General features: G+C 39.9%; 2 protein-coding genes across 6 annotated transcripts in view; one reads left to right on the top strand and one right to left on the bottom strand.

The window, feature by feature from the left end:
* Positions 1-6913, bottom strand: part of METTL15 (methyltransferase like 15) — a 180912-nt gene extending 173999 nt beyond the window's left edge. The window contains exons 1-2 of one of the 3 annotated variants that reach the window (XM_051966581.1): positions 6609-6913; positions 1451-1738 (exon numbers count right to left, since the gene is read on the bottom strand). In XM_051966581.1, the coding sequence (XP_051822541.1) occupies positions 1451-1720 (270 nt within the window). In that variant the 5' untranslated portion in view covers positions 1721-1738; positions 6609-6913. Of the gene's footprint in view, positions 1-1450; positions 1739-4214; positions 4306-4616; positions 6587-6608 lie in introns of those variants that run through there. The other 2 variants (XM_051966579.1, XM_051966580.1) reach the window with 2 other exon arrangements.
* A 171-nt stretch (positions 6914-7084) lies between these two features.
* The window catches only part of KIF18A (kinesin family member 18A), a 99787-nt gene continuing 91065 nt past the window's right edge, over positions 7085-15806 (top strand). Inside the window, exon 1 of one of the 3 annotated variants that reach the window (XM_051964355.1) lies at positions 7085-7200. The gene's annotated coding sequence lies outside the window, so the exon portion shown is untranslated. Of the gene's footprint in view, positions 7201-12881; positions 14785-15806 lie in introns of those variants that run through there. The other 2 variants (XM_051964358.1, XM_051964356.1) reach the window with 2 other exon arrangements.

Below are 15806 nucleotides of genomic sequence, written 5' to 3'. Positions count from 1 at the left end.
AAAAAAGAAAAGAAAAAAAAGAAAAAAGTTAAGTGTGACCAAGGGAAAGTACCTTAAAGTCTTTGATCTTTACTTCCCTCATCTGTAAAATGGAATAATAATTTCTGCCCATATTCCTCCACCATTTAAGGACCAAATGTATCAAGATTTATAAGGTATTGCATCCAAAAAGCAGCTATTACTTTTATTACATGACTTTCCCTTATTATTCCAGAGATATATACTTATTCATAACAGAAGAGCAAGGCCTCAAGCCAAGTTGGAGACATTATATGTCATCTCAGAGATGGGAGAATATTACCAAGAGAGGAAAAGAACAAAGAATGAGGTCTCTAGCATGCTGATTCTTTGGAGAGAATTTAGAATAAAATAGGGACAAAAATCATACAAGATAAGGTCTGATTCAGATTTAATTTGCCTCCATGGAGAGTTATTGAAGCTGGCAGGGCCTCAAACTCCCATGATGACAAAATGAAAACTCAACCAAGATTTCCATTAGTTCAATTTTTAAGCAAAGGAAAAGGATCTTTATAGGATCAAAATGAGAATACGTTTACTATTTTTAAGTTCTTTGTAAGCTAATGAAGCTCTAAAATTAACACCAAAAGTAGTAGCTAACATTTTGTCAAAAGGATTACAATTAGGTTATGAAAATATTCACAGTAACTTCATTCAATAATTACATGCAGAGTCCAAAGTCTTGAGAAGATCTCACCTTTCATTACTTCAACTGTATAGATTTTCTAAAAGTATAAAGAACTATACTGTCATTGAGTTTTAATGAAGACTAAAGAGTACTTTAAGAACAATTCCATTGTTCCAAATATCTTTTGCAAAATCATCAACTCAAATTCTGACATTTTTACATTTGCATCTATACTTATAGATAAAGAGTAAAGCTTGTTTCTAGGTGAATATTGGAGTAAAGAATATAAAATTATGTTATTTACATATAAGGAGAGAAAAATAAGGCAAATTATTGTGCTTGAGTTGGTCAAATTTTAGAAACATTAATCATTTCATTGCATACATTTTATGCTAGCAAGCAGTTCATAAATTTTTCTGATCAACAATCAACAAAGTTTGACTAAAAAATTGACTCTCTAAATATTAAATAAAATTAAAATTGGATGGCTTCTTTACCGTAGCTGACATATGAAAAAGAATAATGAGTAAACTTAGCTTGGGCTATATATGCCAAAATTTAAAACAAGTCATCTTTAGCTGAAAATAGTTGTGTCTATTGTAAAAAGCCAACTTTCCAAAAGGAAAGAGAAAATTATCAGGAAAGGTATAGAAATTATCAAAGAACTTTCTAGAAAAAAGTTATATTAAACTTGCTGTTCTAAAACAAATGTTTATATATGATACAAATTCTAACATTTGTCTTTCAAACACAATTTGGACATACTCAAAATTTTCAACTTTACAAGGAAACCAGTTAACTCACCTGCCCTGGTTGTGGTGCTAAGCAATCAATAACTTCGTTGACCATCACTGGTGTGTGTAATTGTTTCATAGTTTCAAGATTTCCACTTTGAGAATGATGCATTTCCTGATCTTTGGAAACACTTGCATGCTCTTCATCTTTAAGTTCATTGTACTTGCTGACTGAAGAATGCATTTCTTTGGGGCATCTGCCTATATTAAATATGCCAGTTCCAAAATTGTATGGGAAGAATCCTCTGTAGATTCTGCAAAGATACTGATATCGAAGCATATTGAAAGTTCATATGATCTGGGGGGGGAAAAATGATCCAAATTAAAATTGTAATTTAAATAATACTTGCAGAACAAAGTTTAGAATCCTGTCAATTGCTGTATCTTCCAATCATATTAAAAACTATCAAAAAAAATGATTATGTCAACATTCATTTGAACATCTAAAAATGCAGGTGTTGGCTTGTCTGGTAAGCTATTAAAACTGCTAGATATTCTCTAACAATTAAAGATCTGAAAATTAATTACCTAATCTTTTTTTCTGAAGAATAGTTTTGGAATGTTAATCAAATATATGAGTATAAAGCACTTGAATGCAATAGCATAAGAAATATGCTTTAAGAAAGGTGTAATCTATAGCCAAAAAATAATGGATTTCTAGTGGAAGAAAAAAATGAGATGGTCAGGTTCCACAAGTCTCTCAGTTTATATAAAGAATTCTATTTGTAGATGTATTTTTTTTTAAAAATCCTGATCATTATATTATCAGCTTTGATTTAAATCATTTGTTTGAGAAATGTCAAATATATAATTATCATATGAGCTTAACTGCTTTAATTATCTATAAAAGTTTTGAAATTAAGGGTGGGTTCTTCATTTTTTTGTTTGTTTGCTTGTTTATTTGGAAGGAGCTAACTTCTTTATTTGCAAAGATCAATTTTATTTTAAAAAGACCAGCAACTCATTATCATCTCAATATTAACAGATTGTATGTTTATAAAGTTTTTCAATCATTTCTTTTTATAATTATTTACATATCAATATTTCACTAATTTATTAGCAATTAAATGTGACATACTTTTGAAATACAAAGTAGCAAAATTAATTTGTGAATGAGTTCTATCCCTGTGTGTGCCTTCCTCGACACCTACAAACTTTCTTAAGTTTTTCTATTCTTTAAAAAATGTTTCTGTGGCACTGCTGTTTTCTCAACTCTTCGCCCTTTCAGAACCAAACTTCTTTTTCCTTCTTTCTACTTCTTCACAGCCAACTCACTCCTCAACTTCTTTTAATCATACTTCAATTCATGTTTTCTTATATTTGTCCATTTTTTCCTTTTTAATCTGCAGATTATAGCATCATAGGACAAAAATATTGTTTGGTTTAAAAAAATACAATTGGTATAGAACAAACATAAAATGTATGTCCTAGGTAAAATTCTTCATGTAGTGTAACTATTTTGCCAAATGATGTTAAACATCATTTGAGATAACTACTCCCTCATTTTCCCCAAAACAATCAACTACCTAGAATAAGCATAATTGCAAAACACCGTATTTCAAAAACTTTTTTTCAACTTTTTCAATGGAAATAGCCAAATTAGGAGAAGCAAAACTTCCTAAAATACAATTTGTGGGACCTCAATATCCTAACAAGAATTCATAATTCATTCTACTTCCAAAACAATCCAAAAAGATTCATATAATCTTGCCTAAAAAAAATTCCTTTTAGAAGAAAAAATGATGGATATTGAAAAGATAATTCATCTAAAATTTGCAAAAAAAACTTTAACCCGAAAAAATTTGGTACAAGTTAAGTTACCTGGGGAAAAGATTTGACTTAGCTATGCCCAAAGAGAAACAAATCTAAACTGCAAATCAATAAAAACGTAGATTATTCAAATAAAAGTAAATAAAAATAAACACGGACATGATAAAATCCTATGTTAACATAGTAAATACTGATAAGAGTCAACATAATAACATAGTAAAACCTAGAAACTGGCAAGGCTGTAATAGACATGGATGGGTAGCTCAAGGACAATTTAAATATAAAATAATGCCTTCTATTTTCCAGAATGCTTGTTAATAACAACTCCGGACAGTAAAATTCCTATCAAACTTTCCTATTTAATACTCTGTACCTACAAATGTGTATACATACATACATATATATGTGTGTGTATATATGTATGTATATATGTGTATGTATGTATGTATAGTCAGAATCAGAAGGATCTAGTCCAATCGATATCTGAGAATAAAGACCATACCCATCCCACCATGATCATTTAGTTTTTGGTTAATTCTAAGATGTCATCTTCAAAAAAAGAAATATTCTATTTAGACAATTAAACACTCGGGCAAGCTTGGTTTTGGTCCATTGGCCAAGGAAGGATGTGAATAGAAGCAGATTCCATTCATCTAGATTTTAAAAACAGGGAGCACCGAGTTCAATATGGGGATCAAACAAGACTCCACAGTAGTGAGAAAATAAAAATGGAAGCAATATTGGAAATTCTGAAAAAGCTGCACTAACACATCATCGACCTTTCCAGTGCCTTAAAAAATCATTTTTTGTAAAGTCACTGAACTATCGCTTATCACAGGGCTGAAAGGTACCATTATAGAACGACTGTGAGAAAAAAAAAAAAGTGTAGAAAGACGGAGATGAAAGGGCAGCCTGATCTTATTAAGTTCCTGGTTTTGTTCTTTTTTTTCTATTTTAGGGGCCAGCCTTGGTGAGTCTTGCACACATTTCACGAGGACACTGACCCAGTCGCTGGCTGGTCAGTTTCTCGTCCCCATGGAGCCGCAGGCGAGAGGTCCAGACCTGAAGAAAGGACTTCCCACTCTGAGCGCCGGACCCGCGAACCTCGCCCTTTGCGGGGGGCTGGCCCCTTCTCTCCCTTCCTCCGCCTCACAGACTCCCGTGGGGCCCCGTCACCGGGCGGAACGTGGGTTGCAGCCATCCGCCCTAGGGGAAACACGAGGAACAGACGCGGGGCTTTAAATTCTCGGAAAGCAGCTTTCAGAGCGGGCGCACTCGGGAGGAGGGGGACGCGGCCCGGCCTCCTCCCTTGCCTCACGGCCTCTGGGCTCGACCCGGGGGCTGCCGTTCTCAAGGAAGGTGGTTCCCTAGGGGAGGGAAACCTCGCGGGCTGGGGCCTTCCTCACCTGGGTAGGACACGAGGACTTATTTTGAGCTCGGATTTTAATTGGCTTTGGCTGGGGCTCTGAAGGCCGAGCAGAGCAGCAACCCGATGCGGCCCGCCGGGAGGGGAAGGCGACGCGCACGGACGCGCGGGCCCGGCTCCCCCGGCAACCAGCCGCGTCGCCTTTGGTTCCGGGGGCTTGGCGCCAGAGCCTAGGGGCGGCCGCGCACTTGGCAAGCCCGAGGTCCCCGGGACATTCTCCACACTCGCACGGTCCCGTTTTCCCCACAGTCGGTCACTTCGGCTGACCGAAGGCTCTCATATACTCTTTTCACAGTTTTGGGGGCTCTTGCCAAATTAGAAGGGCGAGAGGCCGGAACCAAAATGGGATGACAATAAAGTTGGCTTCGGGATCCGGAAAATGTTTGAGGACAGTCGCGCGACAAAAAATCTCCCAGGCTAGCAACCCATGCTCTTCTGAGCACGCCATTTGGGACCACACTGCCATAGTCTGGCAAAGAACCTATGCGTTTGATTATAAATCCTGCAAAACAACCCCAGACCCCTGTGAATTGTCCAAAATTAACAAATGCAGATTATGACCTCTTATATTTTACTTTTTAAACCGGCCAGTGCATTAAAAGGATATAAATGCACCAGTTTCCCGGCTAAATGATTTCTATATTATCCCTACCAAATGCTACCAAACCTCTCATTTAATCTCAGAGTCTCATAAAACCAAGTGACTCATCTATGTATGGTTAGTGCAAATGCATGCAAATTATTTTTAGGATTTTCTTCCATAATGTCCTAGTGTTAGAAAATAGTTTCTCCAGACATTTGTTTAAAAATATTTAATCCCTGCTACTTCCACACACCTTGCTTTCTCATCTCTGCCCAGGGGTTTCCTTTATAAAAGTTTTAGACAAAATCCCACCCTCTTATCATAGGAGTCTTTTTATTTCCCTTGATTCCAACGCCTTCCCATTATCTTCAATATATCATATACATATCTTGTTTATCTTGTCCTTTCGACTGTGAGCTCCTTGAGAGTCAGGCATCTTTTTTTTCTTTTTTAATCCCCAGTACTTAAAGTTCTGTGCTTGGCACAAAGTGCTTAAAAATGTTGTTAAATGACAAGTTGAATCAGGCTTGGTTTTCTTGTGTAAGGAATGTAACCTAATTGAAGGGGTCAATTCACATAATTTAAGAGAAGAATGGCCCGTAGTTCTATAGCATTTTAATGCTTACAAAGCATTTTACACATTATTTCACTTAGATAGCTAGCCAGTATTATTGTGTATGAATATACAAAAGAGACATATTTCCTATTAAGAGTTGGGTTAAATTCTGCTTCTTTCTAGCACGAATTGTGACCATGGGCAGTAGTCTAGTTCTGACCTATCTTCCCACCCCCAATTCTGACTATAATTAGCAAAAGTTACTCATCTTAGTTTAGTTTAGTGAAATCATAGGTGCAGATCAAGAAGAAAAAATAATTTAATATGTGTCCTATTAGGACACGATTTGCTATGTAGGAAAAAACCCAACCTAATAATAAGCCTTTCATTCATATGACTTTATTGTGGCTGTTTTGTTACTTATAGTCCCTAATAATAAATACATCTTAGCAAACCGAGAAAGAAAAGGATGCCTATTTGACCACTCACACAGATTACTAGAAAAGTAAAATACACAAAAAAGGATTGCTTCTAAAATACCCTAATAATACAAAAACATTAATTAATAGAGGCCAGGATGGCTGCTTAGCTATTTATAAACCCTAATAAAAAAAATAAACGGAACATATGGTAAGGAAAGCAAGTTACTCATAAAAAGCACTTTTTCAAAATGATTATCATACAAAGGAAATGCTTCCCAGTTTACCCTTTCGATATTTTACAAAATTCTTACAAATTTGGAAGAACACTTTATTCGCTTAGTATCCGTTTCAACCCCACTATGAGGTCATCTGTTATCTGACCTAATACTCAAGCAGCCGCTTCAAACTCACCCAGTTAATTTTTACCGTTTTTTTCTTAATCGGTTTAGGGTTATGAGGCCAGTTTGGACCACCAAAAGCTGGAGAGGGCCAGGCCCGGGGAGATGCTGGCTCAGGCTGAGCCCGAGTAGGTCAATGAGCACTTATTTATTGAGAGCCTGCTGTATGCCAGGCGCTTTACAAGTCAGGCCCTGTCCTAGAGAAGCTCACAGTTCGACGCTGAAACTAAACGCACACAACTACGTACAAACAACTCAAAGTCTGGATCAATGGCAGCCCCCCTGACTCCTCCCAGGGATGTTTTCCTTCGGCTCCCCAGTAGCTTTTCAGTCGCAGCTCCGCCTCCAACGGCCACCGCCAGGCCAGCCCAACCGCGACGGGCCGACGGGCTCCCGCTCGGGCCATTCTACCTCGAGTAAGGGCGCGCGCGGCTTCGCTCGGCAGGCGTGATGACGTCAAGCATATGGCAGCCAATGAGGTTTGCCGGAGGAGAGACTGGCGTGGGTTTGAATCTGGAGTGCGGAGCAGGCCCGTGTCAGGAGCCGGCGCGGCAGCGGAGTCCACGGGGTCGGGCGCGGCCTTGGGGAGCACGGGCGACAGTGGGGTGAGTGAGGGGTAGAAGCGGATGGGCCGTGGCCGAGGAGGCCTGGGGCTGTCGCTGCTTTCCTCCACTTGTCGGGCCCGGCAACGGTGCCGCGACTTGTCCCGCGGGAGGAGGCAGCGTCCTGCCCCTTCTGGCAGTGGGCACCGAGTAGCTCCTGCCCCCCTGCGGCCTTCTCCCACTGCGGGCTGGGGGCGGGGCCCTGAGAATCAGAACGGATTCTCTCTAGGAGGGAAAAATGCCTGTACAGCCCCCCACCCCCCCACCCTCTTCTGCAGACCCCTCCACACACCTGTAGAGTTACCTCGTAGAGTTTCGCTGCGGACCCGAGTTCAAGTCCCCTTCTAAACGCTAGCTGGTTCCTCTCCGAACTTCAATTAACATGGGGGTAGTATGAGGATCTGAGGAGGGGCTGCATAGATGTGGGAGTTCTTATTGGAGGAAGTTAATGCAAAGGGAGGGCCTTTTGAGGATCTAATGAGACTACATTTGTAAAGCACCCAGCACAGTTCCCTGCATACGGTAGGTACTAAATAAATGCTTGTTCTCTTTCCCCATTGATAGAGAGACATGGTGTCAATGCCATGGAACAACTGAGGGTGTATATTGAACACTAGAGGTATGGTAATGTCTTAGAATCCTTACAAAGTGTTAAGTCATTAGAATCGATAGAAACAATGTTTAAACCTTTAAGAGTTGACACATTAGAGTTCACAAGTTCGGGAGATTCACAAGTCAGAAACCCACAACCCCACTCTCTCAGAGGAGGAGTCAACCTTTGCGTTCACACCTTTAAGAGATCATGTAGAAGGAGCTCCTGGAGTCGGTGGAGAGGAGGAGAACCAAGATTCAGAAGGAGCTGGAGGCCACATAAAGACAAGCTGCAAGAGCTCTTGGAACCAAGGATGGAGAGAGGCCTCTAAGAAAGCTATCCGGGCCCAAGGAAAGAGACAAGACTTGGAAGGAGAAAAGAAACGTTTGGATTTTAAAAGCTGGCTGCATTTGGGGTGATTATTACTCTGAACTGAAACTAAAGCTGCCTCCAGAAACCTCCCTAAGAAACCTGCTCCCAAAGAATGATCATGTTTTAGAAAAGAACACCACAATAATGCATTTGCATACATTGCAGAATATATATAACATACAGTTATTAAGTGGGACCTGCATGACAAGTGAAATGCAAAGTGTCTTCTGGTTGAGGGTTTAGATATAAGTAATTAAGATAGTCTCCCCCCTCTAGGTGGTTACATTCTAATATAATAGCAACAACAATAATAAAGTGCAGCGGTAGATTTTAATGTGGCCTCTAAAAACGCCTCATTCAGTCAAAGTGCTTAGTGTGTGGAGTGTTCTGTAGCCGGAGAAAGGACCATTCCTTCAAGGAGCTTACATTCTTCTGGAGTAGAATAAGTAAGGCAGTTGACACTTACCTGTGTATGAGCTGTGCCAAAGCACCCTATTGTCAATTGTCCTGGTAGAAGCCTCACGGCAATCTTGCAAAATTGGCCCTGATAGGCATTCATATGCCCATTCTACAGATGAGGACAGGTCTCATTCACATAGATGCTAAGTTCCTTTCCATTACCTATTTGTGTGTGTATGTGTATTTTGAAATTGTTGTTGGATGTGAGGTAATCCAGAATAGTGTTTTCCCTCCTTCTGGGAGCTGTTGATGTGTTCAGTGCTGACCACTTTCTTGCTGATCCAAGTTCCAACTTGGGGGCACGGGCAAACTTACTGTGTGCTGATATCTTGCCTGGAGCTCTTAACTTGCTTATTCTCCTGAAACTGTGCTATGCAACTTTCACTGATGTACCAGATGTTGGATCCTCTCTGGAGTTTACTCTAAGAAACTGGACTGGAATGTGTCAGCAACATTATTGTTAAAAATGGATTTTTAAGTCCTTAAAAAGTGTATTTATCTTTTAGACAGCATTTTCTTTGTGTTGGCCTAATGAGGTATATGATTGTTAAACAAAGTGTCCCAAAAGTGCAGTTTTAAACTCTAGTAGCTTTGGGTCACTGTGTTATCATTCCCATATTACAAATGGGATTCCTAAAGTTCCCTCAAAAATATCATTATGTGTTGGACTATGATGATGGTAAACTTGGTCGTGCACAGATAATGTGGGGCTCATTGTAACCTTTCCAGAGGTGTTTTACCACAGTTGTTTGACTTCTGACAAAGATTTAACATTCACTTTTCTGTCTACAATGTCATACAAATAATAGTGGCAAGGGAAGCATTTAAACTGTGTTTGGCTTTTGTTTCGACTTGGTTCTTTGGTTGTTTTTTGAAAGAGATTTTTTGTTTGTTTTTGTTCTGTTTGGGGGGAAATGAAGAGAGAATACAGCGCAGAGAATATGGGAAGATCATAGGTGGCTCAGTGAATAAAGCTTCTGGCCTGGGATCAGGAAGATCTGAATTAAAGCCAGCCCCGGATATCCACTACATGACTGACCCTGGGCAAGTTACTTAACTGCTGTTTGACTCAGTTTCCTCTTCTCCATAATGGAATAAGAATGGTTCTTTTCCAGAATTGTGGTGAGGGACAGAGGAGATATTAATTGTAAGGTGCCCGTGCCTGGCATGTAGTAAGTGCTATGTACATGTTAGCTGTATTTATTATCATAGCTTTTGACTGAAGAGATCTCAAAAGTCATCTAGTTCCCAGTCTTCTCATTCTCTGGCTAATTGGAGGCTCCACTGAATGATGTGACTTTTCCAATGTCACACAGCAAGAAGCACAAGAAGATTGGAACCCAGGTGTCTTTCAAATTGACTTCCCTTTCTACTCTCCCCACTGTGCCTTGCTTGCCTGTCTTGAAGAGATAACATCTGAGATGTTTTACTCTGTTTGTAGGAACAAATACATTCCACAAGCTGAGGACTAGCTCATTTCTCTGCAGTCATGTTATCCCTCTGTAAGTATTCTGCTAATAGGAAACCAAAGGGGTTATCACAGCGGCTGTGGAATCAAGGATTGATAAAATGACTGTCTCAGAGTCTAGTTTATTTGGAAAGATAAGCTGGAGCAAGGCTATAGACAAACTTACATGAATGGGTAAGGAGCTGTGTTTTCAAGTGGCCCACTTTTCAAGCAGAAGAGTGAAATAATCAGATCTGTACTTGAGGAAAATGGTGTCAGCTGAATAGAGGAACCAGAGTAGAAAGAGACTGGAGACAGAACATCTGAGAAGCTCTCCTGGGCCAGTGCCCTTTCTACCACTCCATATAGCTTGGTGTTTAAAGGACATTCTCCTTAGCCCAACATCGGGAAGAGCAGGCTTGATTGTCTCTTAGAAGCCTGAGTATAACTTCCTTTTATTTTTTATAGGTATAAAAGTTTGCACAATTAGACATCTGCTTAGATACACAAGAGTTCCTAAGGACATGATGAGTCTTTAATAGGTGCTCTAGCCCAAAGTTGTCAGCTTGGCATGGGCCAACTGGTTGCTTTTGTCAGCTTTGTCTCATTCAGTGCAATTCATAACTGGCTAATGTGGAAGGTGTGCTTCCTGAACTTGTGTCATGGCCTCTTGTTTGTGTCTATGTTGCCATCCTTCCTGCCCTCTTTTTCCTGAATCAAAGCTCCTTAACAGCAGATTTTGTCTTTGTATCTTCCGGTCTTTGCCAAAAATAAGCATGTCATGTTTTTCATAGAATTGAATTGGTTACCCAGATAAAAGCCAGTGGAAATTCTTTAAACCGAAACTTAAAAAAAAAAAAAAAGGACATGATAAGGCAAGGTCTGAGCTTATACTAGGGAGGAAGGTAGAGGGCTGAAAAATAGGATGTCATGGATGGGGAGCAGCTAAGAGGTCATTTTAGAAGTAGTACTGAAAAGGGGCTAATAAGAATAATACTTGAAAAGTAAGTGGGAGCCATATTGGAAAGAATTTTGATTGACAGCCTGAGGATTTTATCTTTCATTTTGAACACAATAGGGAGGCACTGAAAACTGGTGAGTCACATGATATGACCAAATAGATGTTTTAGAAATAGCATTTTAGCAACTCTATAATGGAGCATGTACTGAAGAGGAATGACTACAAACAGGGGCACCTAATAAGAAGGCCTTGTAAATTTCCAGGTGCCTGGTAATGAGGTCTGAACTAGAGTAGAGATTACATGGAGAGAGAAAATGGAACAGGTGGTAGAGATGCAGAGGGAGAATTAATAGGACTTGGCAAATGATCAGTATGGCAAAGAGTCAAAGATGACCTCAAGGAGGCAAATCTCAGAATTATAACAACAGTGTCCTCAACAACACACTCTTGCCCTCCAATAAAAGAAATTTGGAAGAGTTTTGAGGAAAGTAACAGCTTTATGTTAAACATCCTGATGATGCTGTACTATAAGCAATTGGGTATGCTGATATTAAAAGATTAAAGGATTAAGATTGATAGAGAAAAGGGAAGAGGGGAAGGCCCAAGGTGGTACTTTAGGAAATATTCCCATTTAATGAGATGGATACAGGACAATCCTGCAAAGGAGACTGAGAATGTAGAATCTCAAAAGGTAGGAAGAAAGCTAAGAGATTTCAGTGTCAGAGAGAAGGTGAGGCAGAACTGGGTAGGGCAGGCAGGACATAAGCCTTAAGCACTAATGACTTAGGACAGTCCTGGGAGGTGTGTGCTAATGATCCCCAGTTTGCAGTTGAAGGTTACCCTCAACTGGTGTCTGAGGCAGTATTTGAACTCAGGTGTTGTCTACAGGCCCAGAGTCCTAAAGCTCCTAAAAGTGCTACTTTTAAAAGCTATGTAATAGAATGACAGCTGAGAAAAGGTTGTTAGTTTTACCATTGAAAAATATTTCAGTGAATATGGGCTTTGAAAAAAAAAAAAGATCTTAATAACTAATCGACTCTCAAATAACCAACCTTATATCATAAGAAATCATAGGATTTCTACCAGGGAAGTAATTTGGAGGAAGATCTGAGTTTAAATGCAGCCTATGTGACCTTTGTGACTGTGGGCAAGAAATTTTACCCTATTTGACTCAGTTTCCTCATCTGTAAAATAAACTGGAGAAGGAAATGGCAGATCATTCTGGGGTCTTTGTCAAGAACACCCAAATGGGGTCCTAAAGAGTTGGACACAACCAAAATGACTGAACAATTTAGATAGCAGCTTAATGTCCTCCTCTGCTCAAGATCACAAAAACAGTAAGTTTCAAAGTTAGGGCTCCAGACTGGAGCTGTTGGCTTCAAATCCAGTGCTCTTCGACCCCTCTGATACAAAGCTCACTTTGTTTCTATCTGGAGACATTCTGCTCTATAAAAAGTCTACTTGCCTTCTGCCATGTGTATACACCTGAGCCACAAGTTTGGGCATCCCTGACAGCTGGTAAGAATGTCTTCTATAGTTCTACCTGCCTGTTCTTTCCTGAGGATTGTAGGGGGTGAGGGGTGGCAAGGATGGCAATCACCAGCTTTCCCCTGGATTAATAGCAGGGATTGCTTGGCCGAAGTTTGTGTACTTTGCTACCTTAATCCAGTCAGTTTCTCACAACTCACCTCCCACAACCTGTTTTTATTGATAATGGTAGCAGAGCTGAGAAGGAAAATCTACTTATTAAGAGCTCATTTGCTGTCAGTAAAATAAAAATTGGCCATGGCCTAAGAAAAATGTTGCTGGATAGATGCTAGCCCATATGATAGCATATTGTCTGTACTGTGAAGCCCTGTTTAGAATTGTAGTAATTCTGGAGAATACACTTTGTGACCACTGTTAAGCATGACTCACACATTTAGGCCATACTGTCCTGATCATAGTTACTTAATTTCCCCTTTAAAAGGAAATCTGGAACTAATTATTTTATAAAGATGAAAGATTAACACCTCTTTTCCCTATAACTTAGTCTGAATCATTGTTTTCTAGGGGAAAAAATAGAAATCATATTATAAGATCATAAAATCACAAAGTATACAACCTACAGCAGCTTTTCCAAATACTCATGAGTCTCCTCTTATTTTCAACTCTCTCCCCCCAAAATTACAAGCAACAGAAAAGTGATTGCCTCTGCTTCCTCCTTCCACAGCCCTTACTCCCCCTCTTCCCCCCACCTCGGTCCCCCTTCTTTCCTGCAAGCTTTGGTGAAGTAGCCCTTATCAAAGCCAGGCTTTCTGCATGGACCCTTGACCCCATCTGCTCTTCTGTAACAGAATTATTCTCTATCCAGTCATCCTTCTCTTCATCCCCTTGTAGACTCCTTTCCTCCTCCATACAGACTTATCCAAGGCATGTTGACCCTTAAAAAACCTAGTAGTTCTTACCCTCATCCTCTATTCTTTATTTTCCAACCAAACTTAAACAAAAAAACCCAAAACCATTTGTATGGAGTGTCTACATTTCTTCCTTGTGCTTTCTTCTTAACCCTCTAAGGCTTTCAGCTTCATTATTCAATTGAAATGTCTTTAAATGATTTCTTAATTGACAAATAACTTTTTCTCAATCCTCATCCTTTTTAACCCTCTCTGCGACATTTGACACTGCTATTTGTACTATCCTCCAGGGTTCTCTTCTTTGGGTATGCTCTCTCCTAATTCTCCTTCAGTTCAATTTATTAAATACCTGATTTGGACTAAGCCCTGTGTTAAATGCTGGGGATACAAATAAGAAAAAAATAATCCCTGCCTTCAGGAAATCTTACAATCTAATGGGGAAAATCTTAAAAAAGGAAGCTAAAAAGGAGAGGACTGGCAGGGGAGGTCCCCCAATACAATATCCTGTAAGGCTGCAGATCGGAAGTGGACTACCTGCAAATCCAGCTTTAGTTTCTTAAAGCTCTGGATAGGGTTGCATGCTCTATCCTTAAGATGATTGGTGATCAGTTTATCCTGGGGGGAGCATCTTGCTGGAGTTCTCCATCAGTCTCCTTTTCCTTATTTAACATTCGTGAAACCCATAAATGTAGCTGTACTCCAAGGCCCTGTCCTGGGCCCTCTTCTCTCTTCTCTATGCTTTCACATGGATTCAATTCTGTTCCCATGGTTTCGTTTTCCATCACCATGCAGTTGTTTGACTTTCATTCTTGAAGACAACCATGGCATTAGGGAGGTGATACCATGACATGCAAGTGAGTTTGATTTAAGTGAGGGAGGGCTGTGCAAAGTTACCAGCTTCACTTTCTCTCTTGTAATCATCTGGATCCAGTAGCAAGATTATACATCAGGATGACTGAAGTTGGCCCTGGATGCAATGGATCTACCATTGCCTTTTTAACTAAGCTGGTCTTAGTTTGACTGAGGCAACTCCAATACATTGATTGACTTGATAAGATTTGAGGCTAAGAATAGCCTCTTTACCTAGTAAGACACACACACACACACACACACACACACAAAACATTTGGGAGAAGACCCTAAAAGGTTTCTGGCCCAAGTTTTCACTCTAAGCCAATCAGGGCTCAAACAATGACCAGTGGGGCTTGGCCTGGGACCTATTGTTGGCCAATCAATGAGAGTCAGAGTGATTTGGGTTTATGACATGCCCCTTGAGAAAGAAATCTAACCTGAATGCACCAAGGTATTTTAGGACGTTTCAGGGATCAAAATTGACCTTCCTTTGGGCAGACATCTGCAGGTAAAGATATGATACACTGTGTAGACAGAGGGAAGGGAAGGGAAGGGAAAAAAGAAAGAAAAATAAGGAAAGGAGCTTTGTTGTTCAGTTGTCCAGTTCCAGTTAGGTTCCCAGGGGAACAGCCCCTACTTATTTCATTGGAGTTTTTTGTCTTAATTTCTTGAAGAGGACCATCCAGATGACTCCCAGTTCTCTCTAACAAACCCTCATTTCCAATCTCACATTAGCAATTGCCTATTGAATATTTAGGACTGGATATCCATAGATGTCTCAGATTCAATATGTCCAAAGCAGAATTCATTTATCTTCCTTTCTTTCTGACAACAATCTTACCCCACCTTCCAACTTTTCATCTTATTGTTGAGGATACTCCCTTTCTTACAGTCATTCAAGTGTCATTGTCATCTCCCTCCTGTAAGTCATTCAATAAAAATATCTAATTATTTTAGGCCAAATCTGGTCAATTCTACTTCTCTAGTACATCTGGAATACAGTCCCTTTTTTCCCCCCCATTCACAAACCACTTCCTAGTTCAGGACTTTATTATCTTTCCCATGCAGAATTGCAGCTGCTTCCTAATTGGTTTTCTTGCCTTCCCCTTCCTAGTATGTCTTCCACACAGGCACAACAGTGATTTTCCTAAAACATAGTTCTGACCATATTTCCTTTACTCCTATTCAGAAAACTCCAGTGTTTTCTTGACATTTAAAGTTCTTTGTGCCCCATCCACCTCACCTGTTAACTTTCATATTCTTCCTCCTTTCTGCACTTTTAGTCTCTAATCATCCTGGGCTTTTTTTCCTCAAAGATGATACAGAGCTCCATCCCCATCCACATTCAATGCTCTGTGCTTTAGCAGTTGATATTCTTCAAGCCTGGAATGCTCTTCCTTATCACATCTTGACTCTTGAAGTCGATGACTTCTTTCAGCATTTGACACATGAATTAATGGCTTCCTTCAGGACTTCAAGAACTATTTTCTGCAGGATTTCCTTGCATGCTAGTGCCTTCCCATCCAGGAT

This window comes from Antechinus flavipes, chromosome 6, assembly GCF_016432865.1.
Source record: "Antechinus flavipes isolate AdamAnt ecotype Samford, QLD, Australia chromosome 6, AdamAnt_v2, whole genome shotgun sequence".
In the NCBI taxonomy this organism is placed as follows: Eukaryota; Metazoa; Chordata; class Mammalia; order Dasyuromorphia; family Dasyuridae; genus Antechinus; species Antechinus flavipes.
Note: the sequence above shows the minus strand (reverse complement) of the source record. Positions and strands in the feature narration are given on the sequence as shown.